The sequence below is a fragment of the Gastrolobium bilobum genome, unplaced genomic scaffold, assembly GCF_033153095.1.
Source record: "Gastrolobium bilobum isolate Gb01-03AN ecotype WA unplaced genomic scaffold, APGP_CSIRO_Gbil_v1 utg10294, whole genome shotgun sequence".
Lineage (NCBI taxonomy): Eukaryota > Viridiplantae > Streptophyta > Magnoliopsida > Fabales > Fabaceae > Gastrolobium > Gastrolobium bilobum.
The window spans coordinates 110,280-137,823 of NW_026895601.1; the positions used below are offsets into that span (position 1 = coordinate 110,280).

General features: G+C 36.0%; 3 protein-coding genes across 3 annotated transcripts; 1 reads left to right on the forward strand and 2 right to left on the reverse strand.

The window, feature by feature from the left end:
• Positions 1 to 204: 204 nt before the first annotated feature.
• Positions 205 to 8,200, reverse strand: LOC133283656 (mannose-1-phosphate guanylyltransferase 1-like). The gene is made up of 6 exons (XM_061480553.1): positions 7,968 to 8,200; positions 2,588 to 2,640; positions 2,284 to 2,424; positions 1,444 to 1,506; positions 1,100 to 1,339; positions 205 to 1,015 (listed from the first exon to the last, which is right to left on the reverse strand). Exons 3-6 carry the CDS (start codon positions 2,392 to 2,394, stop codon positions 344 to 346), a joined length of 1,086 nt encoding a protein of 361 aa, XP_061336537.1. The 5' UTR covers positions 2,395 to 2,424; positions 2,588 to 2,640; positions 7,968 to 8,200; the 3' UTR covers positions 205 to 343.
• Positions 8,201 to 16,836: 8,636 nt separating this feature from the next.
• On the forward strand, positions 16,837 to 17,829 carry LOC133283620 (uncharacterized mitochondrial protein AtMg00810-like). Its single transcript, XM_061480505.1, has one exon. It carries the CDS (start codon positions 16,837 to 16,839, stop codon positions 17,827 to 17,829), a length of 993 nt encoding a protein of 330 aa, XP_061336489.1.
• A 3,234-nt stretch (positions 17,830 to 21,063) lies between these two features.
• Positions 21,064 to 24,498, reverse strand: LOC133283630 (wall-associated receptor kinase-like 20). Its single transcript, XM_061480511.1, has 3 exons — positions 23,721 to 24,498; positions 23,270 to 23,332; positions 21,064 to 22,127 (listed from the first exon to the last, which is right to left on the reverse strand). Exons 1-3 carry the CDS (start codon positions 24,496 to 24,498, stop codon positions 21,064 to 21,066), a joined length of 1,905 nt encoding a protein of 634 aa, XP_061336495.1.
• Between the last annotated feature and the right edge of the window lie 3,046 nt (positions 24,499 to 27,544).

Consider the following 27,544-nt stretch of genomic DNA (forward strand, 5'->3'; position numbering starts at 1 on the left):
GGTCTACCCGAGATATAAAAAAGCTAAGAACAAAACAGACAAGCACACTCGTTCGGCCCTATAATATTTACCAGTCCAATAGTCTTTCCGTTTGGCGACAATGGGCCACTAATTATCTAGTTATTAGCAAAATATATCTCAAATAATTAGAGATAGAAACAACTTCATAATTAATTTTATACATAACATAGAAAATTACACAACTTGGGAACAGAAGACCAAACTTAAGCCCTTTACAAAAGAACTGACCTTTCAACATAGTAAATTATGGCAGCACTCATATTTCAGACTCAAGAACTTACTACTTCCTAATCACATGCTAAGAATTTAGAAGACATTAACCTCACATGACTATCTCTGGCTTCAGAATGCTTGATTTGATCTCCTTGTGGGGCAAAACCACACCACCGTTGCTGTAAACTTCATCACATACATGTACATCTTCTCCAAGGATAGTCATATTCTCCACACGAGCCCATTGCCCAACAGTGGAATGCCACCCGATGATGCTGCTTGATATGCAAGAATGACTTTTAATCCGAACTCCTCGCATCACTGTGCAGCGTGAAAGCCTGACCCCTGACTCAACAATACAGCCAGGACCGATTGCAACATCAGGTCCAATGAGACATCCCTCGCCAATTTTGGCAGTCTCGTGCACAAGGACATTCCCCACAATGTGAGGGCCACTGGCCAACATAGAAGGAGTCTTTTTCCTCAGTGAGTCCAGGTAGAGTGTCAGGCCAGAAATATAATCCCTTGGTTGTCCAATATCCATCCAGAATCCTGGCAGGACCATTGCATAGAGCTTTTTCTCAGCTGCAATATTTGGAAACACCTCTTTCTCGATGGAAGTGGGCCTCAGTTCAATTCGATCCAAAACTGAGGGGTTCAATAGGTAGATTCCAGCATTGATTTTGTTACCAACAAACAACTTGGGTTTTTCTACAAATTTCTCAACCTGCCCGGTGGTCTCCTCCATCACAACCACACCATATTTTGATGGCTCATCAACCTACACAAGTAGATGAAAAAAGATATAGAATGTTCTAATTAGCAATAAACTTTCATTCGTGTTTTTTTTTTCCAATTTTGTTACCTTTGTCACCATTATGGAAGCCTCCCCTCCATGGGCTTTGTGGAATTCAATCATTTCTTTAAGCGGGTACTCACTGATAACATCACTGTTGAGAACAAAAAATGGCTCTCCAGAGTCATCTATCAGCTTATCCCTGGCAAGAGCCAAGGGACCTGCAGTCCCCAGTGGTTCAGTTTCTTGAGAACAAGTGATTTTGATGCCGAGCTTTGCTTCAAAATCCTTCAAGAAATTCAACATCACCTGCAAGAGGAAGTTTTAAGGAAGTCAAAATAAAGAAACTTTATCCACATAAATATCTTTAAGCATTGACTACTTCGTGTGGTAAGGAGAGGCACAATCCTTACCTCTGGTTGGTAATTGATAGCCAGCACCACTTCACTAACTCCAGTGGCCTTAAGAGCCTCTATCTGTAAAACAAGTATAATAAAAAGGTTACTCGGTAGGATGGTTTATTAAGCCATATTAAGACAAATATACGCAAAGGACACAAATACATATTCAAGTCATGCACCCATACATACTTACAAACAGTTATAGGATGGTGATGGGAACAAAATACAAAGCAAGCAGAAGAGGCAGTCCATATTAAATGAATTTCAAAATCCCTTCTCAAGCAAGCAAGTACGATACAATCAAGAAACACTGACAAAACCCACACCTTATCCACCAAAAACAGATTAATGGTGGGAGAAACGGCTAATGAAAGCAATCTAAATTAACTCAAATTTAGAGAATCTGTACTTTAACATACTAAAATGGAAGAACTATATAAATCCATTATTTTGTCAAGTTTTGGAACCATTCTTAGCACCAGGATTCTGATTCAAATAACAAAAGAAGTTGCTTTTTCTGGTCATATATCTAGAGAACAGTGTTACACAACCAGAAAAAAATTAGCCAGAATTTTGACAAAATTCAGCTAGATTTAAGGGTAGTCGTTGGATAAGGTAAAATGGTACAAACAACTCATCAATCTTAAGAGTCAATAAACATTCCAACTAATTCTGTCAAAATTCTGGCAAAAAAACTCCGGCATGTAGCATTTCCCCAAAACTTTGACTGATCTATGATATCTAGAAGAAAATATAACACACAGGCTATTCAAAAACAAATCCTATCCCTAATTTACTCATGTAACGTAACAGATGTAAGACTTCTAGAAAAGAGGCTTCAAAAAGCTTTACCTGATGCAAAATCATGGGCTTGTTAGCAAAATCAACAAGAGGCTTAGGAACACTGAGTGTCAAAGGCCTCAGCCTTGTTCCAAACCCTCCAACCAAGATCAGCGCCTTCATTGTGATATGGCCCTTTGCTTTTCCAGTAAACTATAAATTTAGAAGCAGATCAAGCCAACAGAGAACACAATTCCAAATATGAGAAAATAAAATTCCACCCCGTCCTATAAATATACATGCCAGGAAAGAAATAACTTGCACGGAACTCTTCATGACATTTGAAAAAATAAAACAACTGGCAAAGAATTTGCACCTGAGCTGACGGGTGTTCTGAGGAGCGTGACACGATGCAGCTAAAGATGATAACTGAAATAAAAAGAAAAGAAAAGAAAAAACAGTCTGTCAAAGAAGCTTAAGACACAAGACCCCTAAAAATTAACACTAGTCCAAAAGAAGCAACAAAAAGATCAAATTATGTGTCATTACAAGAACATCGATCTAGAAGGAAAGTAAAATTGAAGCACAAGATTTAGTTGGATATGAAAACAAAGACAAAATCCAGCTATACACAGGCACTAAATTTTAATGAGAATGACAAAAACGGTTTAATCCCGCAGAAGGTTGATCCATAAATTATGTCATATCTTAAGAGGAATCATGGTACAATGTAAAAATTTTGGTGTTCTGCTGACAAGTCTGAGGCTATTTCCTTCTTTCAATGTATGGAGATTTTCTCTATCTTTCATAGTAACAAAATCTCCACTTGTATTACAAAAAAAAAAAAAAAATCTCCACTTGAGAAGCCTTCAAAATAAAGTGCATTGCATTGATTCCGCATTAGAGAACCAAATATGCTATAGGGACATTATGTTTGGCTACTAAGGAAAGAAATATGTAAAAGAACATTAATTCACTAATACCAAACAGTCACCTTTTGCTACATTGCCTACTCTGTCAACAAACTTTGAATTAGAAACAATAAAAATTCAGGAAATTAGTCTTAAATATATATAACAGGTCAGATCACATGCACTGGATAGAAGTAGACAAGTAGAGTTGAGTCTACAGACATCACCATGGTGAAAAAGGTTTCTTCTTTATATTGTTTTCAGGAATAAAGTAAATTTGAAGCGTAAGGTTTAGTATGATATGAAAACAAAGACAAAATCCAGCTATACACAGGCACTAACTTTAATGAGAACGACAAAAACGGTTTAATCCCGCAGAAGGTTGATCCATAAATGGTATCGTATCTTAACAGGAATCATGGTACAAGGTAAACATTTTGGTGTTCTGCTGACATGTCTGAGGCTATATCCTTCTTTCAATGTATGGTGATTTTCTATATAGCTTTCATAGTAACAAAATCTCCGCTTGAGAAGCCTTCAAACTAGAGTGCATTGCATTGATTCCGCAATAGAGAACCAAATACGTTACATATAGGGACATTAGGTTTGGTTACTAGGGAAAGAAATATGTAAAAGAACAGTAATTCACTAATTCCAAACAGTCACCTTTTGCTACATTGCCTACTCTGTCAACAAACTTTGAATTAGAAAAAATAAAATTTACAAAATTAGTCTTAAATATATATAACAAAAGATTGAGTCAGGTCAGATCACATGTACTGGATAGAAGTAGAACAGGTAGAGTTGAGTCTACTGACATCACCATGGTGAAAAAGGCTTCTTTATATTGTTTTCAGGAAGAGGGGGAAAAAAAAGCTTCTTCTTTATTCTGTTTTCAGGAATAAATTTCTCAAAAAGAGCATATATGGGAAAACATGGCTTTTTGACCCTTCTAACCCTTAATTAATAACTAATTACCAAATTGCCCTTCATTCAAAACTATTTCGAAAATTTACCCTCCCCAACAAACATAACACCAATCTGCCCCTGTTTGACCGTTGACCACGAAGCCTACCCGGGTACACCATTACCTACCCGGGTAAATTTTGAAACTTTTTATCTACCCGAGTATGTAGGGGTGTACCCGGGTAGAGTTCTTGAATCTGGGAAAATGTTTGAATTATTTACCCGGGTAAGTAGTAGTGTACTCGGGTAAACATCGACGGTAGGGTTTTAAAATACCCCAGCAACCCCATTTCGAAAACCCACAAAAGGGGTACCCGAGTAGAGCTGCTGGAGGAGTGTCTTCTTGAGCGATTTCAGGCATAATCTTGCACCAATTCGTCTTGTTTCTGATCATCATTCGCGGACCTTGCAACCTCTCTGCCTTCTACCGATTGAAATCGATCAAAGGTGCATTTTATTTTCAGTTTTTTCAATTATGTTATGATTTCTGTTCTGATTCATTGTATTTTCGTTTATATCATTTGATTCTGTCCGAATTATTTTATCAATTTGTATGTCATACGCTTACCCTAACCCTAACCCTGAATCTAACCCTAACCCTAACCCTAACCCTAACATGTATCTAATTTCTGATTTTGGTTATTTTTTCAGTTTAATAGTGTGACACAATGACCTCTCGACGCGTTTCAAAGCTGCCAGTGACCCATTCCGAGAGAAGAACCAAGAGTCGTCACGATGGGTCGTCATCCTCTCAGCCCCAGGCTGCTTCGAGTCAGGCTCCGGACTTGACGTTCGGATATTTGTTTGAGGATGACATACCTTCACACGAGAAGTTCGTGAAGTTTTTCATGACCCGGAAGATCTGCGAACCGAAATCACTGGATTCGGCATTCTTCAACCTAGAGCGTTTTGACATTGTGCCGCTTCTTGAGCAGACACATTTACTTCACCTGGCGGAGATGCGGTGCCCATACTCGGAGGTTATGGTAAGAGCCTTCTACCAGAACCTTGGCTACTCGCAAGGCGAGCTGACTTCCCGTGTCTGCGGGATTGATATCATCATGACTGCTCCTATCTGGACGAAGCTACTGGGGTTCGATTTTGATGGTGTCACAGGAGCAGCACTATATGATGGAGACAGCCATCATATATTTGGTGATTATAACCGGGAGACCATTGTTACAGAGACTAGGAGGGCAGACGCTGAGCCCGGTCATTTTGCTCATTATCCTGTTAGCAACTTGTCAGTTTCTGCTCGCATTCTTCATTATGTGGTGACACATATTATTTTCCAGCGCCCGCATAATCACTCAAAGGTGCTGGAAGGGGACTTTGTCATCCTGTGGGCCCTCCTTCACAGTCAGCAGGTGAACTGGAGGCATTACATATGCATACTGATGTGGAAGGCAGCCAAGTCAAAGAAGGCTGAATTGCCTTTTGCATTTCTGGTGCAGAAGATTCTGCATAGATTTGGAGTGCCTATGGCAACAGAGACCTTGAAGACCGCCAGAGGCTGGAATGCTATATTTGGTGAGAGGCTCCTGAAGCAGTGTGGGATCCTACCGAACAGAGCGGGTATCTGGACGTGGAAGAAGGCACCAGAATCACCTTGAGATCCCATTCCACCACGATGCTGAGATGGAGGATGCACCTGCAGGTGATGTGTTGGTCTTTATGAGTTTATGCAATTTTGTGTTGTTTAATTTTTAATGTGGTATTGAAGTTTGTTTTTCATGGTTTATGATGTAGGCCTTGATGATGATGACGATGATGATGGCGTTGCTGAGGTTGATGTCAGACCGACACGTCCCACCCGCAGTCGGCGACCACCAGCTCCTCCTGAGGGTGGATGGACACTTGATCATGTCATGGCATCCATATATGATCTGACTACTGACTTTAGAGGATATAGACAGAGCACGAGCAAGTGGCGAAACCAGATGGACACAAGGGTTTCACGCTTGGAGGGTTTAATTGGCGAGGGTGCCCATACTCAGGAGGAGGAGGAGGAGGATGATGACAATGGGGATGACACACAATCGGATGAAGAGAATGGGGAGGACACGCCATCGGATTAGTGTGTCCATAGGGTTTCATATCATTGATTTAGTTTGATGTAATGTAGTCATTTTGGTACATTTAGGAACTTTACCTACATTGCATGGATGTTTTTGTACTGGATGTTCAAAATTTGAATGAATGAAATTTTCGTTTTGCGCACGTTCAGACTTGTTGGTTCTATGCATTAGTATGGGACCTTGCATTAATATTGTCATAATTAATTTGGAAATCAATTCAACCCAAAGTACTTTAATATTCATGTTCAACTTTCATTGGCGCACATCTTGATTACTGCATCCTATTTCTACGAAATCAATCCACCCCCAAGTCATACCGTATGTAGGTATTGCACAACAATTACCAAAATGCAAAAAAAATTGCCAAAACAGCATCTGCAACAGCATCTGCAACTGGTCTACTCGGGTACCACGAACTGGTCTACCCGGGTAGGATGTACTCGGGTATATCATTATGAGTTACCCGGGTATGTGTTTTCTCAATGTAATCTCAATGTCCCACCAAGATTCAGCTTTCTGAAATGATGAGATGAAATATGTGTGATGTTTCGGATTAGAGAGGGTAAGAGAGAAAGATTTGGTGTTTCAAAAACCCTATACCTCGCAACAATGGCCGAAACCCATACATATTGGGGTTTCTGGACGCGATTTACCCGGGTACACTGCTCCTTACCCGGGTAAATAATTCAAACATTTTCCCAGATTCAAGAACTCTACCCGGGTACACCCCTACATACTCGGGTAGATAAAAAGTTTCAAAATTTACCCGGGTAGGCTTCGTGGTCAACGGTCAAACAGGGGCAGATTGGTGTTATGTTTGTTGGGGAGGGTAGATTTTCGAAATAGTTTTGAATGAAGGGCAATTTGGTAATTAATTATTAATTAAGGGGCATAAGGGTCAAAAAGCCGGGAAAACATACAAGGGAGAAATATTTATCTAGCTGAAGCTTATTTTTGGTCCTTTATCTAGCTGAAGCTACCTTTTACAAATAAACATGCACTATACGGATCTCCTAGGTCCATTGGGCTCAAGCGCAATAAGGTCAGCCCAGTTATGCATTGCTTATGAGAACAATTTATAACTTACATGCTACCTCTAGTCTCATACACTGCATTAGACATTTCAATAGTATTTTCTTTTTTAAATAATTTTCACCCCATATACTCTAAGTGCTTGAATTGAAGCAAAGGCACCAAACCCATGAAAATGGAAATGAAACTACTCAGTATATAACGCAAACCAACACAGACAGCTACAAAAGCTAGCTTTTACAAATAAACATGCACTATATGGATCTCCTAGATACATTGGGCCCAAGTTCAACAAGGCCAGCCCAGTTATGCATTGCTTATCATAAACTTACAAACTACCTCATATCTCATACAATGCGTCAGAAATTTCAGTATCATTTTTTCTTTTTAAATATTTTTCACCGCACATACACCAAAAGCGTGAATTTGAAGCAAAGGCACCAAATCCACGAAAATGGAAACGAAATTACTGAATAGATAAAGCAATCAAACACACAAACGCAGAAAGGAAACAACAACACCAGCACCAGATCTGAATAGTACACAATTTTCGTTCCCACTATTTAATTAACAAAATGAGATTCAAGCACATCACAAACACCTTGTGACCAAATTCAAAAATTCACGGGAATTCTCGGAAACAATAAGCACGAATTCAAACAGGAACCGAATAATTCAGAACCAGAACAAATGCAATGTACATTGTAAGATTCATTCACCTCAACACAATGACCCTAACTTCAACCGAAAATGAAGACAGAATAATCACCTTATACAAAATTCAGATCCGTTCGTTGGCGAATCAGAAACCCCCAAACTCGAGCGAGTCAACACGGCGAGTCAGGGTGGGTTCCGGAAGAAACAACCCAACGGAACGGTTCGGTTTGCGAGCTGTTACGATGGCGTTGGTCACCGCTCGTCATCTTCCTTATATACATGCGCGCCACCCAAACATAACTTCAACTTCGCATACTTTGTTCTTAATTGATTTAACTATTATTAGAATTAATTAATTAATTAATTAAATTAATTGAATTACCTTTTTAGTACCGTAAGGAACCTAAGGCCTTGTTTGTTGGTGCAGCGTCGGTGAGTATAGCTTTTGCAGTTTTGCCAACTTCGCGTTCTGTTGTGGGGTGGCTACTTTACTTTTCCAAACGAGTTTTTGTTTTACGCTAAGTTGATATTTCATTATTTCATTTTCTTCCTTCAATCTTCCCTTTTATTTCTTAATTATGGTGTTGTACTTCTAAGATAAAGGGAATTCTTAAATTAGGAAAAGAGGCTTAAGAAGAAACCACCACATGTTAACATTATTTCTCGACCGTAATAGTAGGTTTTTGGTCCAACCAGCCTATTCTCTCTTTTTTTTTTTTTTTTTTTTGAGTTACCCAACCCCAATTATCTCTTTGAGACGAGTTGGCTCCCTCCGGTATCCCACGAGCTTCGACTCTTTGAGCCGGCTATGGGACTAATCCGGAGTGCGGGAGAACAGTGATGACTAAAGGTTCAGCCCCCTCCCCAAGAATGCATTCAGCGGGAATCGAACACATATTTATTCTTCTTTCCTTTCTTTTTTGGTAAATTCTTTTTTCTTGTTTAGCCAAATGCAAAATCTGTTTTCATTTTGTTTTAAGTTGTTTTTTTATTGCTAATTAAATTAAGGGTTCATTTTTTTACCGTCATTGTAAATAATTTATCTACATTGAATCAAAAATAACATCGTTTTAGGGTAGAAATTATGGTATTTTTATAATTATAATTTATTTCAGTATTATAATAGTCTTTTTTATTATAATTTTTTAATTTTTCAACCCAAAACGACATCGTTTTAAGAGCAAATGTAGATAACTTATCTATATTCACCGTAGAAATATTAAAGCCTTAAATTAAATTATAAACTTTTCTTTTATTATTTTGATTATATAACATAGAAATCTTGTCTAAGTATGAGTAACTTCATGCGTTTATTGTTAGAGTTTTATTAATCTCATATTAAAGGAGATAAATTATCTCATGTTATAAAGACAAATTTATAAATTCCATCACCTGAAAAATAAAAAAATAAAAAAGAAAAAATAACACATTTATTGAAAGGTATATAGAAGAAAAAATTATTACATATAGCATAAGAATAATTTTTTCCTTATTATTAATGGGTTTAATGTATGGAAACTGAATCTCCTTGGGTTTAGAATTAGAAAACCAAGGCTTTGTGAAAAAATAAATGGTGTTCAGCTAAGTTTCTTTTCTGTTTTCTTTAAATTGCAGCCAAAGATATCAAGAGGTTCATGTAATTGATAAAGCTAAGCATTGACTTTTGACTTTTTCCTTTGACAAAATAGCAAGTCATAAATCTGGTTATTCGGCAGCATAGATTTTATTCCGCCGCATAGTTGTGATAAAGTATAACATTATTTAAATAAAAATTAAGAAAAAAAATATATGTGAAATATTTGTTAGAAGAAGGACATAGAATTATTCTCTTACTATTCAAATTAATCATGGTACATAGAATGATAATGGTTTTAAAGAAAGGATATAATAATTGGTAAAAAAAAAATCACGAAATAGCCTTTTTTTTATGATTCGGAAGACTATTTTCTCGTTAGAACAACGTATACATTAAATTATACCACCGGAGAAAAGATAAAGCTAATCATCTACTAAGAATGAACCTTTTTTCACTTACTCTTAAAGAATTTCAAAAATTTGTATTACTTAAGAATCGAACTATCTAAACAATGCAAATTCCTGGACATTCCAATTCTCCGGTTGAGCTAAGAGTTCAGGAAATAACTTTTTTAGTACATTATGTTTAGAGTGAATCAATATTAACCTCTCCATTTTAAGACATTCATAAATTTGAAGGCAACTCATATAGTTAATATAAACAAAAAGTTAACTAGGTGAGCTAATTCCAAAATACTTTCAATATGACATAATATTTAATAATATGTCAAATGTAACTACATAATATAGTTATAATTTAAAATAGAAATAATAAATACTGGTCTAATATACCTTCGATTTGAGTCGGTTTGGTGTCAAACGTTTAAGGGAAAAAAAAAAGGATTTAAACTTCTCCTTTAACAAGAGAATAGAAATCATTCCTACACTAACATCGAATTCTGTGCTAAACCTTTTCTTTTTTATATATTTTTTAAAACTGGCGGGACCCATAAATTATGTTTCAGTCGCATGAGATATCACTTCTACTATAAAGGAGAAGTGTTTTGCCAAAAAAAATAAAAAAAATATCCATTTAAAAGTTACGGCACCACATGTTAATTTCATTTATTATTTTTATAATCGTATTTATAGGACTACAAATAAAGAATCACTAAAAATAATAATAAATTTGAAATCAAATTTTTTTAATTGTCGTTATTTAATCCTAGCTGTTAAAGCAACTATTATAAACAATAATTTTTTATTCTTCTTCTATTCAATTTTAAAACACTTTTATATGCTTTAACTATATATTACGAAAAAATAAAATAGGAACGTAGTGTTAATACAAATTTCAAGCACCACTGAAGATTCTGTTAATCTCAAATTTAGTTCATATTACTCTTATTATTTGAGCCATTTAAAACATAATTAACCGGGTGATTTTGGGTAGAATTAAATTGGAGCCTAGTCATTGTCATTTCTAGCCACATGTGTGAATCGCAATTTTCACGTGGCGTAGTTAAGCTGTCAGAAAACTGGTTGGTTTCGCAGCACATTGATGAGTCCAATTCATATGCATTTTCTTCCAATGAAGAAAAATTCTAAATCTTCATAATGAATCACTTAATTTGAATAACTTAGCGCAAGTGCCAGCAATGAATTTAGTACAGTACGAGCAAGAGCAAGTAGCAACCTTCTCTTCTGGCAAAAAGTTGACACTCCAATTGCTATGTTATAAATTAATTAATGTTACTTCTCCTAAGTTTTTCTAATCTAAATATTTTAAATCATGTTGTATTTAGCAAATGATTAGGTGTCAAGGACATGGACGTGCCTTAAATTAATGCACATTACTGATAGTCCGTCAACTTCCTCATTAAAATATTTTTAATTATTAATTAAATTTGCTTTTTAACTTATGTAAAGTAACATAAGAGTTTAAAAAAATTATATAATTAATTAAATAATTCTATGCATATATGGAACACATGTGTATATAAGTAAAAAATAAATAAATTTGGTAGCCTGTATACAAGTACATTTTAATAATGGAATAAATTCCAATAAAAAGTTTTTGACCCTTTGACAAAATCAGTCCCACAAAAATCATTTTCAACATCAATTACTTGCTTAGTTGATTATTTATTTATTTATGTAGTTAATTGCTTATTATTATAAATTGAATTATCTCATGTATGATTTAATATGACCATATTATATGAGTCAATTTTAATTATCCATAAACAAATCAATGTGGATTTCCACATATCATGTGAGTTAATTTCAATCGTTCATAAACAAATCAATATAGATTCCAACATGTCATGTTTTAGTATATATGCATCAATAAAAAATAAAATATAAACAAAAAACAACAACGACGACGACAACCATATTCCCCATTCACCAAAGACCGAAAGACAAATATTATTTATCCTGTGGTGGCTAGTTGGTAGCATGGGGACTGAGTGGTGGGAGAGAACCTCGGTTCGAATCCCACCAACACTATATGGGGAGGAACATAAGTACCGTAATCCTTGGACTCGCACCCGAACTCTGGATTACTCCCATAGGCAGCTCAAAAAGTCGAACCCGTGGAGACACCAGAAGATTCTGATTCTCCTCAAAAAAATAATTAGGATCAGTTTAAAAAAAAAAGACAAATATTATTTATACAGACATTGGGCGAAAAGTCCTATGAATTAAAATAAAGATATTGAAAGGTGAGGTAAAATATAGTAACTTATGTTCTTACTTTAACAACACAAATTGAAACTGAAACAATCCCCCAGCCAAGTATTGAAAGTGGAAACTCTCGACTATACAAAATAACCAAAAAATTAGACTAAACCATGAACCGAACCAAACCGCCCCATAAAATAATCAATTTTTAAAAACCAGTTCATGAATCGATCGGTTTTTAAAGAATTAGTTCATGAACTAAACCGATTTTTAGAATCGGTTTAAGAACCGAACCGGTTTTTATAACCGATTTAAGAACCGAACCGAACCATTTTCAAAACGAACCAAATTAATTTTTATAATTTTATTTTTTAATTTTTTGATTTTTTTTCATTTCAAAAGAGGATTAACCCGAACCGGTTCTGAACCGAACCACTTTCGAACCGAACCATTTGAACCAATTCGGTTCGGTTCGATCCATGCACATCCCTACTCTCGACGTTGTTTAGTCTCTCACACATGACACTTTCGTAATCAAGTTATTCTTTACGGCATGCCGTCCATCACCGTCCGTATTGCAGTCTCCAACATAATAAGTATAGTATATAGAATCTCTCTTCCTCGCTTCCAGGCTCTATAAATATGTTCATACATAAACATTGCCACATCACTAACAAGTTAAGATTGCCCTACATTTAACCCTTAGTCATAACAAAGAAACTAAATTTTTCTTGTATGGCTCTTTCACCACTTAGCATGCTTGTGGTCATTGCCACCATATTCCTCCCATCCATTGCTATGTCCAAGGAATTTGTAGTTGGGGATGATCATGGATGGAATTTAGAGTATAATTACAATACTTGGGCTGCAAACAAGACCTTCATGGTTGGCAACAATCTTGGTAAGCTCACTTCATCCAATTATATATAGTTTGTTTATGCTAAGGGAAAGATATGGTAACAACCAATTAGTGTTACTATCAATGTTATTAGGCTTTAATATTTCAACAGTGAATGTAGATAAGTTATCTACATTCACTCCTAAAATGACTTCGTTTTGGGTTAAAAAATTAAAAAATTATAATAGGAAAGACTATTATAACCATGAAAAAAATTATAATTACAAAAACATTTTGATTTTCACGCCAAAATAACGTCGTTTTGGGCTCAATGTGAATAACTTATTTACATTGACTGCAGAAAAAATAAACCCATGTTACTATCAATTAATTTCACCTTTTAGCACATCATGGTGTCATGCTTATTTCTTATTAATAGTATTTTTCTTTATTTCTGTTTTATGCCAGCTCATACTTTTGGTTGCAACAACCTTGCACTACTTACGGATATAGCACAAGATGAGCACTCTCATTCTGTTAGAGTTTTTTTCTCTTGGTTATATTTTGAGTATAACCTCTTATGTGTAATTCAGTTGAGACAATTTTGGAATACAATGCAAATTATTTCTTCTTCTTCGTTCTCTGTTTTCCAGCTTTCATGCTCTGATAATCAATATGGTATCAGATGATATTTTTTAGTTTTCTCTTCTTTCATGGCGCGTGGTAACACTAATCGTCCTCCACCCGCTGCTAGCTCTGCTTCTTCTTCTGTTGTTCATCTTTCTCCTATCATGGAGGATGTTTCTAGTCCCTACCACCTTACAAATGCCGATCATCCAGGCATCATTCTCGTTCCTCATTCTCTGCTTGGACCTAATTATAATTCTTGGCGCCGATCCATGTTTCTTGCCTTAACGGCTAAGAACAAATTGTCATTTGTTGATGGTTCTCTTCTTCAACCTACTGCTAATGATCTTCTTTTTTCTTCTTGGACTCGATGCAACTCCATGGTCACTTCATGGATTCTTAATTCTGTCTCGAAGGATATTGCGGACAGCCTGATGTATTTCTCCACAGCTTATGATCTTTGGGCTGATCTCCATGCCCGTTTTCATCAGGCAAATGGACCTCGCATATTTCAGTTGAAACAACAGATATCTTCTCTTCATCAAGGTGCTCTTGATGTTAATGGTTACTATACGAAGCTTAAAATTCTTTGGGATGAGCTTCACGATTACCTACCCACCCATCCCTGTACTTGTGGAGGTCTTCGCTCCCTTTCAACTTCTGTGCAACAGGATCAAGCACTCCAGTTTCTCATGGGGCTTAATGAATCTTTTTCTTCCATCCGTGCTCAAGTTTTACTGATGGAGCCTTTACCCAATTTATCCAAGGTTTTCTCATTGATTTTGCAAGAAGAAAGACAGAGGCAAATCTCTACCACAATGCCTACCCATCCTGAGACTCCTTTGATGAATGCTATTACTACTCCTGGTGTTCTTGGTGCTGCTCCAATAGGGACTCATCTCATGGCAGCCACCGTCTCCGCTCCTCGCCGCAACCGCCCATTTTGTACACACTGCAATGTTTCTGGTCATACCAAGGAAAAATGTTTTAAAATCCATGGGTTTCCACCGGGCTATAAGCCCAGATTCACTAAACCACCTTCACCTGTTTCGGCCCAAACCAATTTGGCATTTACCGGTCCCTCACCCAGGCCCAATGACCCTAATTCTTCATTTCCCCAATTGACCCATTCTCAGTACACTCAACTTTTAACCCTCCTGCATTCGAACCCTACATCACCGTCCTCACCTTCATACTCTTCTTCACCACCGACGGACTCCGCTTCTCCCACCATTGCCAGCTTCAGTGGTAAGTATTCCTCTTCCCCACCTTCTTCTTCGTGGGTTATTGATACGGGGGCAACACATCATGTTGCTTTCTCCCCTCTTTCATTTACTTCTCCTCTTTCCCCTTTTAATTCAATCGTATCTTTACCCACTGGTTCATGTATTTCAATTAATTCTAAGGGTTCAATTACTCTCTCTTCTTCACTGATTCTTCAAGATGTTTTGCTTGTTGAGTCGTTTTCTTTCAATCTTCTTTCTGTTAGTGCTCTCACGCGTGATTCTTCCATCACTGCTCATATTTTTGCTTCTCATTATTCTCTTCAGGACCGCGTCTCTCAGAAGACGATTGGGATTGCTAACAGACTCGGTGACCTCTATGTTTTGGATGCTACATCTCTTTTTCCCAGTTATCATGTTTCCCCATCCCTCTGCTTAAATGTTTCGATGCATTCTTTTAGTTTATGGCATTCTAGGCTAGGCCATCTCTCTTTTCCTATTTTGCATCGTTTAAAGAATACTTTATCTTTTAATGATACTGCATGTTCCTCCTTCCATTGTAATATCTGTCCACTAGCAAAACAGAAGAGATTGCCTTTTATTTTGAATCCTCAACTTTCCTCTTCTACTTTTGATTTGTTGCATTGTGATATTTGGGGCCCTTTTAACCCAATTTCTGTGGATGGTTTTCGTTATTTCCTAACTATTGTTGATGATGCATCTCGGTTCACATGGATTTGTTTTCTTCACAATAAAAATGAATTTTCTGTTATCTTTCCTCAATTTCATTCTTTGATTTTTACTCAATATAAAAAATCCATTAAAGCTATTCGTTGTGATAATGCCCCTGAATTTAGCTTATCTGCTTTTTTGTAACCAAAGGCATTCAAGTTTTTCATTCATGTGTGGAAAGACCACAACAGAATTCTATTGCGGAACGAAAACACCAGCATCTTTTAAATGTTGCTAGAGCTCTGCATTTCCAATCCCAGGTCCCTCTTTCCTATTGGACTGATTGTGTTCAAACAGCTGCATATCTTATCAATCACACTCCCTCTCCACTTCTGCAAAACAAAACTCCTTTTGAATTACTTTCCCACAAGGTTCCCACTTACTCACATCTCAAGGGTTTTGGTTGCCTTTGCTATCCTTCCACCCTTCTTCGTGGACGGCACAAATTTTCTGCTCGTGCTCTTCCAGCTGTTTTCCTTGGTTATCCTTCTGGTTTCAAAGGATATAAGTTACTTGATCTGGCCACCAACCGAATAGTTGTGTCTAGGGATGTTGTTTTTCATGAATCTATTTTCCCTTTTGCTTCTGCTTCACCATTGGTAACTCCTATTCCTTCTTCCACTACAGTACATACCACTGAAGCTGCCTTATCTCACCCACCCCTCACTGCCCGAATCAGAAAACCACCTCCTCACTTATTGGACTATGTTTGCACATCCACAGCCCATCCCATCTCTAATTTTCTTTCTTATACCAAGCTTTCTCCACCACATCATGCTTTTGTTAATGCACTGTCTTCTCATTTTGAGCCTTCCACATATTCGGAGGCATCCCAACTTCCTGAATGATGTGCTGCTATGGCTGATGAAATCACTGCTTTGGAGCACAATAACACTTGGAAAATCGTTTCTCTTCCTGATGGTAAGAAGCCCATTGGTTGCAAATGGGTATATAGGGTGAAATATAACTCCAATGGCACTCTTGAAAGGTATAAAGCCCGCTTAGTGGCTAAAGGATATTCTCAGCAGGAGGGTATAGATTTCTTGGAAACTTTCTCTCCGGTTGCTAAAATTATAACTGTCCGAGTTATCCTCTCTCTTGCTGCTATTTATAATTGGCATTTGATCCAATTGGACGTTAATAATGCTTTTTTGCATGGTGACCTCATTGAGGAGGTGTATATGTCTTTGCCTTCGGGTTATACTCAACAGGGGGAGTCTCTTCCTCCCAATGCAGTATAAAGACTCCAAAAATCACTTTATGGACTCAAACAATCCTCCAGACAATGGTTCTCAAAACTGTCCAGCACCTTAACTTCAATTGGTTTCCAGCAGTCTACTTCGGATCATTCTCTTTTTACCATGTTTACAGAATCTTATTTTGTTGCTATATTGGTTTATGTTGATGATATACTCCTTGCTTCTAATGATTCTGCTGTTTTGCATACTTTGACTGACTCTTTGAACAACAAGTTTCGTTTGAAGAATCTTGGTGCCCTCAAATATTTTTTGGGACTTGAGGTGGCTAGATCTCATCGTGGCATTTTTTTTAGTCAACGTCAATATATTCTCAACATTCTACAAGATTCTGGTTCCCTTGGTTGCAAGCCTCAATCAACTCCAATGGAAGCCAACTTAAAACTATCTTCTGATTCTGGAGAGCTCCTTTCTGACCCTACTTCTTACAGACGCATAATTGGCAAGCTGCTCTATTTGACAATCACACGCCCTGATCTGTCCTTTGCTGTTAATAAACTCAGCCAATACATGTCCGCACCTCGGGTTCCCCACATGTTGGCTGTACAACGCATACTTGCTTACCTGAAATGCACTGCTGGAAAAGGTCTTTTATTTTCTGCCAATTCATCTGTTCAACTTAATGCCTTCTCTGATTCTGATTGGGCTACATGCCCTGATAGTAGGAGGTCTGTCACTGGTTATTGCATATTTTTGGGAGATTCGCTTATATCTTGGAAATCAAAGAAACAGAGTACCGTCTCTCGTTCTTCTGCTGAGGCCGAATACAGGTCTATGGCCAATGTTACTTGTGAACTTCTCTGGCTGTTTATGTTGCTGAAAGATTTACATGTGCCACATCCTACACCTGCCCATCTCTTTTGTGATAATCAGGCTGCTCTCCATATCGCTGCCAATCCGGTCTTTCATGAGCGCACCAAACACATTGATATTGACTGCCACATTGTGAGGGAGCAAATCATCAAAGGACGACTTCAAACGTTTGTTGTTCCATCTGCCCAGCAACTTGCGGATATACTGACTAAAGCATTATCTCCTGGTTTATTTTTTTCACTTCTTTCCAAGATGGGAGTGCTCAATATACACTCTCCATCTTGAGGGAGAGTTTTAGCACATCATGGTGTCATGCTTATTTCTTATTAATAGTATTTTTCTTTATTTCTGTTTTATGCCAGCTCATACTTTTGGTTGCAACAACCTTGCACTACTTACGGATATAGCACAAGATGAGCACTCTCATTCTGTTAGAGTTTTTTTCTCTTGGTTATATTTTGAGTATCACCTTTTATGTGTAATTCAGTTGAGACAATTTTGGAATACAATGCAAATTATTTCTTCTTCTTCGTTCTCTGTTTTCCATGGCTTTCATGCTCTTATAATCAATATCACTGTTAGATCGATTATGTTGATCCAATGGATATATTTCCATCTTTGTATTGTTATGATTTTCCATATTTAATACTTTATATTTATTTCCATCTTTTTGTATGATTATATTTTCCCATATTTAATGCTTTCACATTACATATGGGGAATCATAACCATACAAAGATGAAAATAAATATAACCGTTGGATCAACATAATCGATCTAATGGTGAAATTGATTGTTAGTAACACTAATTGGTTGTTATAATATCCTACCCCTATATTTAATGTGAAAGCATTAAATATGAAAAATTATAACCATACAAAGATGAAAATAAATATAAAGTATTAAATATGGGGAATCATAACCATATAAAGATGGAAATAAGTATAAACGTTAGATCAACATAATCAATCTAACGGTGAAATTGATTGGTAGTAACACTAATTGGTGTTACAATATTCTTTCCCTTTTTTATAATAGATTAAGAGCCAAATTATTTTATCCGAACTGATTCAAAAACCCAAAAAAATCGAATCGATTCTTTTTATTTTCCTTAATTACTAATATTTTATCTTTGGGTTCACTTTTTCTATAATCAATGTAGTTAAGTTATTTACATTAAGTCTAAAATAATGTCGTTTTGAGGTGAAAATCAAGGTATTTTTGTAATTATAATTTATTTCATGGTTATAATAGTCTTTCTAATTATAATTTTTAAATTTTTCAACCAAAAATGACGTCATTTTGGAAGTGAATATAGATAACTTATCTATGTTGTAGAAACATTAAAGCCTTTATCTTTTTACCTTAAAACCAGTTTGAATTAAAATCATTTTGTAAAAAATAAAATCAATTTAATTCACCGAACCAAACTACTAAATTGATTCGCATGGACATAAAAACCGAACCGTGTCCACTCTAACTTTCATAACAAATGCTTACAAAGTTAAAAGATTATGTATAAATTGTTGGGAAGGGATATACTTATCATAAAAAAAGTATATCACTCTTACAACCAATTTAATCATTGTTGATTTTTGTCAATCTAATGATTATAATTTATTGGGAATTAATAACATTTATTATGTCACACTTATTAATTAATTATTAATTCAATATAAATTATAACTGTTAGATTTGTGAAAATGAACGATAATTAAGTTGGTTGTAAGAGTGATAAACTTTTGTGGTGATAAGTGGATTGTGTTCCCTACATTCTTAATGTTATATTATTAATGCAAGAGGAGAATGAATGCTTCATAGTAATGCCCGATTTTTTTTGTAGTATTCAAGTATACTGTTGGACAACACAACGTGTTCAAAATGAATAGAACTGAATTCGAGAGCTGCACGATTCCTTCAGTAAACGAAGCATTGACTACTGGAGATGACAGTATTTTATTGGCAACTCCTGGAAAAAAAAATGGTACCTATGTGGTGTTTACCCTCACTGCCTTCTTGGGATGAGGCTTGTTATTACAGTCCAACCCCAAACACTGGCTCCAACTCTGCCACCATCACCTGCACCTCATGGTCTTTAGGTGCCTAAGAAGCTACGTAAAATGTTTCATTAAACTTCATTGTTGGTTTAATGTTTCTGTTTATTGGGTTTATGTTTTGAGAGAGTGACATTAGTGTAATGTTGGTACCCAGGGGTCCTCAAAATAAATTGTTGTTTTCTATTTCAAAATTCAAATGGAAGTTTGTGAATGCGCTTACAAGTTCAAGCCAACTTCCATTTAAATAAATTTGCAAATTTAAATTCCGATCTTTTATAACCTTCCTGATTTTAGTTTTTTTTTTTTTTTTGCAGATCCTTATTTGTCTTTTGGTTCAATATTTATATTAGGAATAAATACTCATTTAAGTCCCTAAAAAAAATATAGTCCCTATTTTAGTCTTTTACAAAAAAATTAGTTTCAAGGTTCCTGAAAAATTTAAAGTGGATCAATTTAGTTAAAATCGTAGTCTCTCACAAATTCAAAAAAGACCTACATTAGTCCATCAAAAAGACCAAAATAGGTCCACTTTGAATTTCATAAGAACCAGGTGACTAATTTTTTTTTTATAATGGACTAAAATGGGGACTGAATTTTTTGTTAGGGACCAAAAATGATATTTATTCTTATATTAGTTTGCAACGTAACAACGTACGAAAATGATTAAAACAACGTAGCAACGCAAATTAATTAGAGAAAAAACTTATTTTTCCTCCCCTATCACGTATCCATTCTCATGCTCTCTTCATCCTTTGTTTCCTTTTTCATTTTTATAAAAAGAGAGGATTGATTGCAGGTCTGACATTCTCAAATAAGTTAATATTTAGAGACGAGGCCTGCACTATGATTTTGCTTGCCTTCTGTATAGGTAGTGTTGACTTTTTTATTCACCACTATAAAATAGAATGATAATGTATGAATGTACTGTAGTATATTCTCATATTTGTTTTGGAGGATTGGTAAGATTTAGGGGGAAAATGATTGGTCAAACTATTGCCTGCAGCTTGTTATGGAAGCAATTAGATTATGAGCGGGTTCAAGCGTTAATTTAAACTTTCTTCACACACACAAAATTTGGGACACTAAATGTGCGGACATAAAAAAAATTTCCTAGCTCCACCAGTGTTTGAGGTTATGCAATTGAAATCCAACATTGATAATTATTTACATTAGTTGAGATAAATAAATGAAATTAAAGCAATTGCAAAACCTTGGAATATCTGATATTTCAGCTTAGCAGGACAAGGATATAAAACTGAGTTTGCAAATTGTGTTTTCCCGCAGAACTTTCTTTTCATTCAGTAAAGGTAATACATTTGCATTTACAAAACAAGGGCCTAAAACTCCAAATCTCACTGCCTAACAACAACAAATACAATCATAAGCACAAACAAAACCCAAATAACACCATCAGACAAGTAGATAACTTTACACTGCCATTAGTAACATAACAACCAAAGAAACTACTTCTCCACCTCCTTTGCCGAGGCAATAGTAATGATATACTCAATCTCCGCAGATACCTCTTTCATTGAAGGTCGATTCTGTCTCTTTTCCTCCAAGCAGCCCAAAGCCAGAAATGCCAATGCCTTCATTGTGTCTAGCTCTATAGTGGTAGCTCCATTCTTCAACATTGGATCAATGACTTCTATCAACTTTTCTTCTTCCACCATCCTCTGCACATAAACTGCCAAATTCACATCATCTGGTGCCCTATTAAAATCTATTGCCTTCTGTGCTGTCAAAAGCTCAAGTAGCACCACCCCAAAACTGTAAACATCACTCTTATCAGTCAATTGGTAGTTCCTGTAATATTCAGGATCAAGGTACCCAAGTGTGCCCTGAGCACAAGTAGAGATATGACTCATATCAGTTTGAGCCAACCTAGATAACCCAAAATCCGAAACCTTGGCATTAAGCTTAATATCCAGCAGAATGTTGCTGGATTTGACATCTCTATGATATATAGGAGGCACAGCCATGAAGTGAAGGTAAGCAAGACCTTCAGCTGTGTCACAAGCAATTTGAAGGCGATGATTCCAGGTAACTGAGCCACGCTCCTTAGGCATTTGACCTTGCAAATGATCAAGAAGAGTTCCATTTTCTATGAACTCATAAACTAAAATAGGCTGCTCCAATTCCACACAGCAACCAAGTAGACCAACAAGGTTGCGGTGGTTAACTTGGCATAAAATGCGAACCTCATTGAGGACTTGATCAGTGCCTTTGGCGTTTCCAAGCTTAGCACACTTGACAGCCACAACAGTGCCATCTTGAAGAATGCCTTTGTAGACTTCACCATAGCCACCAACACCGAGGAGACGGTCACCGGAGAAGTCATTTGTGGCTTTCTTTATCTCTTTGCCACTAAAAAGTTTAGCAGCTTTGCCACCACCACTGGCATTGAGAATCCCTTCACGCTCTCTGGCTAGGCGTTCTTGTGCTTCTTTGATGCGTCTGTGGCGTTTGTAGAGCAGAACTGCAATGGTAGCAAGGATGAGTGCAGCTGCAATGCCGCATGTTAAACCTGCAAATAATCAGCATCAAAGTTTATATGTTAGATTGAAGATCAACTAAAAACTATAGTGCATGACACAGAAAGAGGCCAGAGGCACTAGCATTTACAATTCTGGTGAATGGCCATCAAAATTGTTCTATAGGAAAAAACAAGAAAATTTTCATTCGAGGAAGATATTAAAAAGGGAATTTTTTTTTTCTCAATAGATGAAATACAAAAGCAGTTTATTAGAACTATATTCACATAAAATTGTATATCTTTAGTTGGTTTTTTTTATATGTTACAAAACCGTTTTTGTGGATACCTTTAACCAGAATTTTAAACTTTCAACTTTGCAATTTATGTAAAACCTTCATTATTGACAAAGACTTTCAAGAATAGGAAGGGTTTTTGACCAAAAAAATGTAAATTTCAAAAAAATTCACCTGTTTAGTTCGTTGACCAAACGTTTTACCGGACTAATGCGGACTAATGCAGGAAGACACGTTTCAGGTGGTTACACATTTAGTCGAGCACCTGACACATGCGCGTTTCTGACAAATCTGAACACATCTGTACCATGTACGTGTCTGAACACGTCTGTACCAGGTGCGTGTTTCTGACAATTCTGACGAGCACAATACCAAGATGTGTCATATTCAGAGATGCATGTCGCGTCACAGTCAGAAACGCGCACCTGGTATAGACGTGTTTAGACACGTACCTGATACAGACGTGTTCAGATCTGTCAGAATGTGTCAGGTGCGCAACTAAACACGTAACCACCTGAAACGCGTCTTTCTGCATTAGTCCGATAAAACGTTTGGTCAACGAACTACATAGGTGAATTTTTTTTAAATTTGCATTTTTTTAGTCAAAACCCCGAATAGGAATATTGCACGTTAGTTCCACTTATTATTCATATGATAAACCACTTTCCTCAAAATTTTGTTGTATGTGGGATTTGTTCATCATGTACATGGCCTATTTGTCTGCATTATTAAAGCTAGGACTTTAATAATGATGAGAAAACATCACTATCTTTAACACATTAACAAAATTTGAATGAATAAGCATTACTCAATCATAATTCATATCATACAATTTCATAACCCATATTAATTTTCCTTTTTTCTAAAATAGAAAGGAGAAAAATTTCAGAAGAGAAATACCTGCTATTAATGCTGTTCTATTGGTTGAGTCGTCACAACCATCAGGGTTCTGGCAAATAATTTCTGCATCAAAAAGTCAAATCCAATCTCCAAATTTGGTCAACGCTCCCAACAAATTAGAAAATTAAATTAAAAAAAAAATGAGTAAATACTATTTTTGTCCTCAACAAATTTCACCATGTCTGCTTTAGTCCCTAACAAATATAAAGGCTATCCATGGTCTCTAAAAAAAATCAAAATGGTTGTCGTCCCTTACAAATTCAAAAAAGACCCATATTAGTCCCTCAAAAGAACTAAAATGAGTCCACCTTAAATTTCTTAAGAACCACGAATAGTCTCTTTATTTGCTAGAGTCACTTTGAATTTAAATTCTGGTAACGATCGAAAACGATATTTACTCAAAAAAAAAAAAAAAAGAAGAAGGAAAGGGAAATGATCCTGTACGACTCACTTTTGGTGCACAGCCCTTGAATAGGGTCCCACACAAGCCCGTTGATACAGAAACATCTCTTGATCCCATTCGCAGAGGATCGGTCGGGCCCACAAGTCGACGTGGCAGAATCACAATCCGCCTGGGACCCACAAACGGTTTCCCTCGGGGACAGCCACTGAATCTCCAAACCCGGTTCAGGCCACCGGTTCACGGGGAGACCCGGGTTCAGGTTAACGAAGCTGGAGTAAGCGCTGCAACCGGAGTCTCTAACACGAATCATGTAGGAGTTGCTGGACCCGCCGGTTCGGTAGGTGCAGCAGAGGGGACCGGCCTGGCATGCGGCGGCGGAGGCGGTGGCGTTGATGTAGTTGTTGCAGATGCTGGCGGCGGAACAGTTTAGTGGGGACATGAGAAGCGTGAGGGTGCAGTTGAGGTATACTATGGTGTTGGAGCTTGTGATGTTGAAGGGGAGGGTATTGTTCAGCTGTATCCCCCCGTCGACCTTATCGGTGGACACGCACGTGTCGGGTATCAACGAAGCGGGTCGGATCACCAACCGTTGGGTTTTCGGGTTAATGGATTCGATCGTGTATGAGTTGTTCAGCGTGTCGAACATGAGTGTGCCGGAGGATGAGCACCGGACTTTGTACAACGGGTCGCCGCACGTGGCGGCTGTGCTCAGCGGGAACGGCACCGTTGTGTTGCCGCACGCCGGGCACAGTGTAACGGACATGACGTGTGCGGCGCATGTTAGCAGCGCCGCCGCGGCGAAGAGGAGGAGCTTCGGCGACCTCATTGGTGGCACTATATAACAAGAAATGAATGGTGGCATTTCCTTATATATATATATATATAGATTTTTATTAATCTCGGAGTTAGTTATCTCATGTCATAGAGACAAACTAGTAGACTTCACCACCTGAAAAAATAAAAGAAAAAGACGACACAGTTATCGAAGGGTGTGTAAGAGAGAAAACTTATGTCATGTGACTTTTTCATATATATATATATATATATATGGGAAGGGTTCTTTTGACTCCAGAGTAAGATTTTTAAGTCTTACTCATCGTCTCAGCCGTTGATGGACGAAAATCAATGATTGTCATTTATAGTGTAATTAATAATTAATTAATTAATATAACTTTTTAAATTATAACCGTTGGATGGACGGAAATCAACGGTTAGGATGAGGAGTAAGACTTAGAAATCTTACTCTGGAGTCAAATGATCTCTCCCATATATATATATATATATATGTGTGTGTTATCAACTTTATTTATTATTTAGTATAATTCTCTCAACTACGTTATAATCATTTAATAATTTATTGCTTATTGCTTATGTAAAATCTTCGTCTTTTGATTCATTACATTATTTTAAAGTTTCTTGTCAAAGTTTTGTCTATATTGCACATTTATTATTTTATTTTAATTTTTTAAATATCTGGTTGTCAAGGGTTATATATATGTAAGGTGGAAAGCGAAAAGGAGGATGAGCAGAAGGTTCCGTCTCCTAACAAAACATTTTGATTATTGATTTAGTTAATAATTTATAAGTAAATTAACAATAAAGATTACCACAAAAAAAAAATTAACAATAAGTTAATTTGATGAAATTCCTAATCAAACAGAAATTAAAATATTCAACGTATTGTCCAAGTGGAACAAAATCGTCATTTTCTCGTGTGGAAACTTCGTTTGACTAGTTAGCTCTTTTGAAAAATAAAAATAAAAAATTACTACAGTATGGGATTGATACATGGGGCAGAGTAAGAAGCAAGTATAGTGGTGTTAATACAATTATGCAAAGTTATAAGAACCGTGTCGATCCGGCTATACAATTTTCGATTTTTATATTGGAGTAGTCATGTAATATAACTCGTATGATCCAATGTGATTTGGGACAACTTGGCCGATTTTTGTAAAGTCCGATTATCCTATTTTATAAAAAGAAAAAAAAATATCAAGAGATGTTTTTCTATTTTTCATTCTCATACATAAATGATTTGTTTTCTTTTGAAATATTTGAGTGATTTGTTACTTGTTGACTTACTTAGGTTAGCTTATGTATTTACAATATTAATATTATTTTGGTTATGTAATATGTAGAGAATTTTATTTTTCATTTGATTTATAATTAAAGATGTCATCTACCGAACCTGAAGCACTAATATCATAAGTATTATATGTTTGATTGGTCTTTTATTGAAAAAAGATGTGTAATTTATTTATTTTCATATTAAAATATTTGGAATTAGTATCATTTTTTTACAAGTATTTAAGTATATTTATAATTTTTTAATATAAATTAAAAAATTATATATACTTATTAAGTTATGCGATTAAATCAGTAATTCATTGATTAAACCAATAATCTAATGATCAAATACCTCAACGAAAAGGCACATTGCATTTATGTATAATTTAAGGAGTTGATATGAATGATTCGATCCAAACACAGTTCACTGTTTTGGAGTATTTGACTCAAATTCAACCACCCACTCACAACTCAAGTTTTATAAAATAAAATGCTTCGTAAGTTGCGAAGAAGATTTCCCCACCTAAAACTGATTTTGTTGATTATTTTTAGTTCATACTTCATCACAGGAGATGTTCCACGAAAATTAAAATATATACATAGTGTTAAGATCATTTTATATCAGTGTAAGTTATACTTTTAATTTTGTCCGTTAATTTTACTTATATCTAAAGACTCAATTTTTTTAATAATGTGAGCCATTAGATGCAAGTGGATCAATAGTCAAGATTGAGTGTAAGACTTCTAATTATTACATTAGTGTAACAATATCCTACCCCATATATATATAGGTAAAATCATTTCTGCAGCAGCTTTACGTACAGCAACGACAGATGTATGGTTATGATTCTCCACATTTAATGCTTTTAATCTTTGGGTTTTATATATGCCATGTTGTAGGAAACTTGTAGTGTCATGTTACTCTAAAACATTTCATGTGGGTCCCACTCAAAAAGAAAAAAAAAAAAAAACAAGGTGGGGCCATCACTTTTTGTGAGAGTGACATGATGTTACAAGTTTCTTACAATATGATATATATAAAACCCTTAATCTTTTATATGATTATGATTTCCCGCATTTAATGTTTTCAAGTATATATATGGTAAGTATTTGATTGACGCACTTACAGCAGTTGCAGAAATGTAAATTCATATATATATATATATATATATATATATATATATATATATGGATCAGGTTTATTTTACACCAGTGTAAGTTACACGTTTAATCTTGTCCGTTAATCCCACTTATATCTAAAGGCTCAAATTTTTTAGTAATGCGAGCCATTGGATACAAGTGAATCAATGATCAAGATTGAGTGTAAGACTTCTAACTCTTACACCGGTGTAAGAAAATCTTGTCCTTATATATATATATATATAGGATAGGATCAACTTACACCGGTGTAAGAATAAGAAGTCTTACACCAAATCTTAACCATTGATTTTCTTCATCTAACGGTTAATATTTATAAAATTAATGGTTAAGATTTGATGCAAGACTTCTTATTCTTACAAATGTTGGCTTGAAGTTGACTTTGACTTTATACGAATGGAACAAAAGGTCCATGTCAAACAACAACAGCTATATTCAGCCAAGAGAATAGGGATAGAGCTACATTTAAAAAACTATTTATAATGTCTTTAACATAATCACTTTCATAAGATTAATAATCGTGAGATTTAAGAATAGAATATATGAATGACAGTGATCGTTTTCCACCCTCCGTCGTTAAAATAAAAAAATAGAACTAAAACTAAAACGCGTTTCCGCTTCCTGGTTTTGATGAAAATCACAATTCC

Excerpts from the sequence above, each read along its gene's own strand:
- LOC133283656 (XM_061480553.1), bottom strand. The coding sequence starts at position 2,394 with ATGAAGGCGCTGATCTTGGTTGGAGGGTTTGGAACAAGGCTGAGGCCT. Across the intron at positions 1,507-2,283 it reads AGCCCATGATTTTGCATCAG|ATAGAGGCTCTTAAGGCCAC; the intron begins GTAAAGCTTTTT and ends CTTGTTTTACAG. Across the intron at positions 1,340-1,443 it reads CTATCAATTACCAACCAGAG|GTGATGTTGAATTTCTTGAA; the intron begins GTAAGGATTGTG and ends TTCCTCTTGCAG.
- LOC133283620 (XM_061480505.1), top strand. The coding sequence starts at position 16,837 with ATGTTTACAGAATCTTATTTTGTTGCTATATTGGTTTATGTTGATGAT.
- LOC133283630 (XM_061480511.1), bottom strand. The coding sequence starts at position 24,498 with ATGAGGTCGCCGAAGCTCCTCCTCTTCGCCGCGGCGGCGCTGCTAACA. Across the intron at positions 23,333-23,720 it reads TCAAGGGCTGTGCACCAAAA|AAATTATTTGCCAGAACCCT; the intron begins GTGAGTCGTACA and ends TTTTTGATGCAG. Across the intron at positions 22,128-23,269 it reads TAGAACAGCATTAATAGCAG|GTTTAACATGCGGCATTGCA; the intron begins GTATTTCTCTTC and ends GATTATTTGCAG.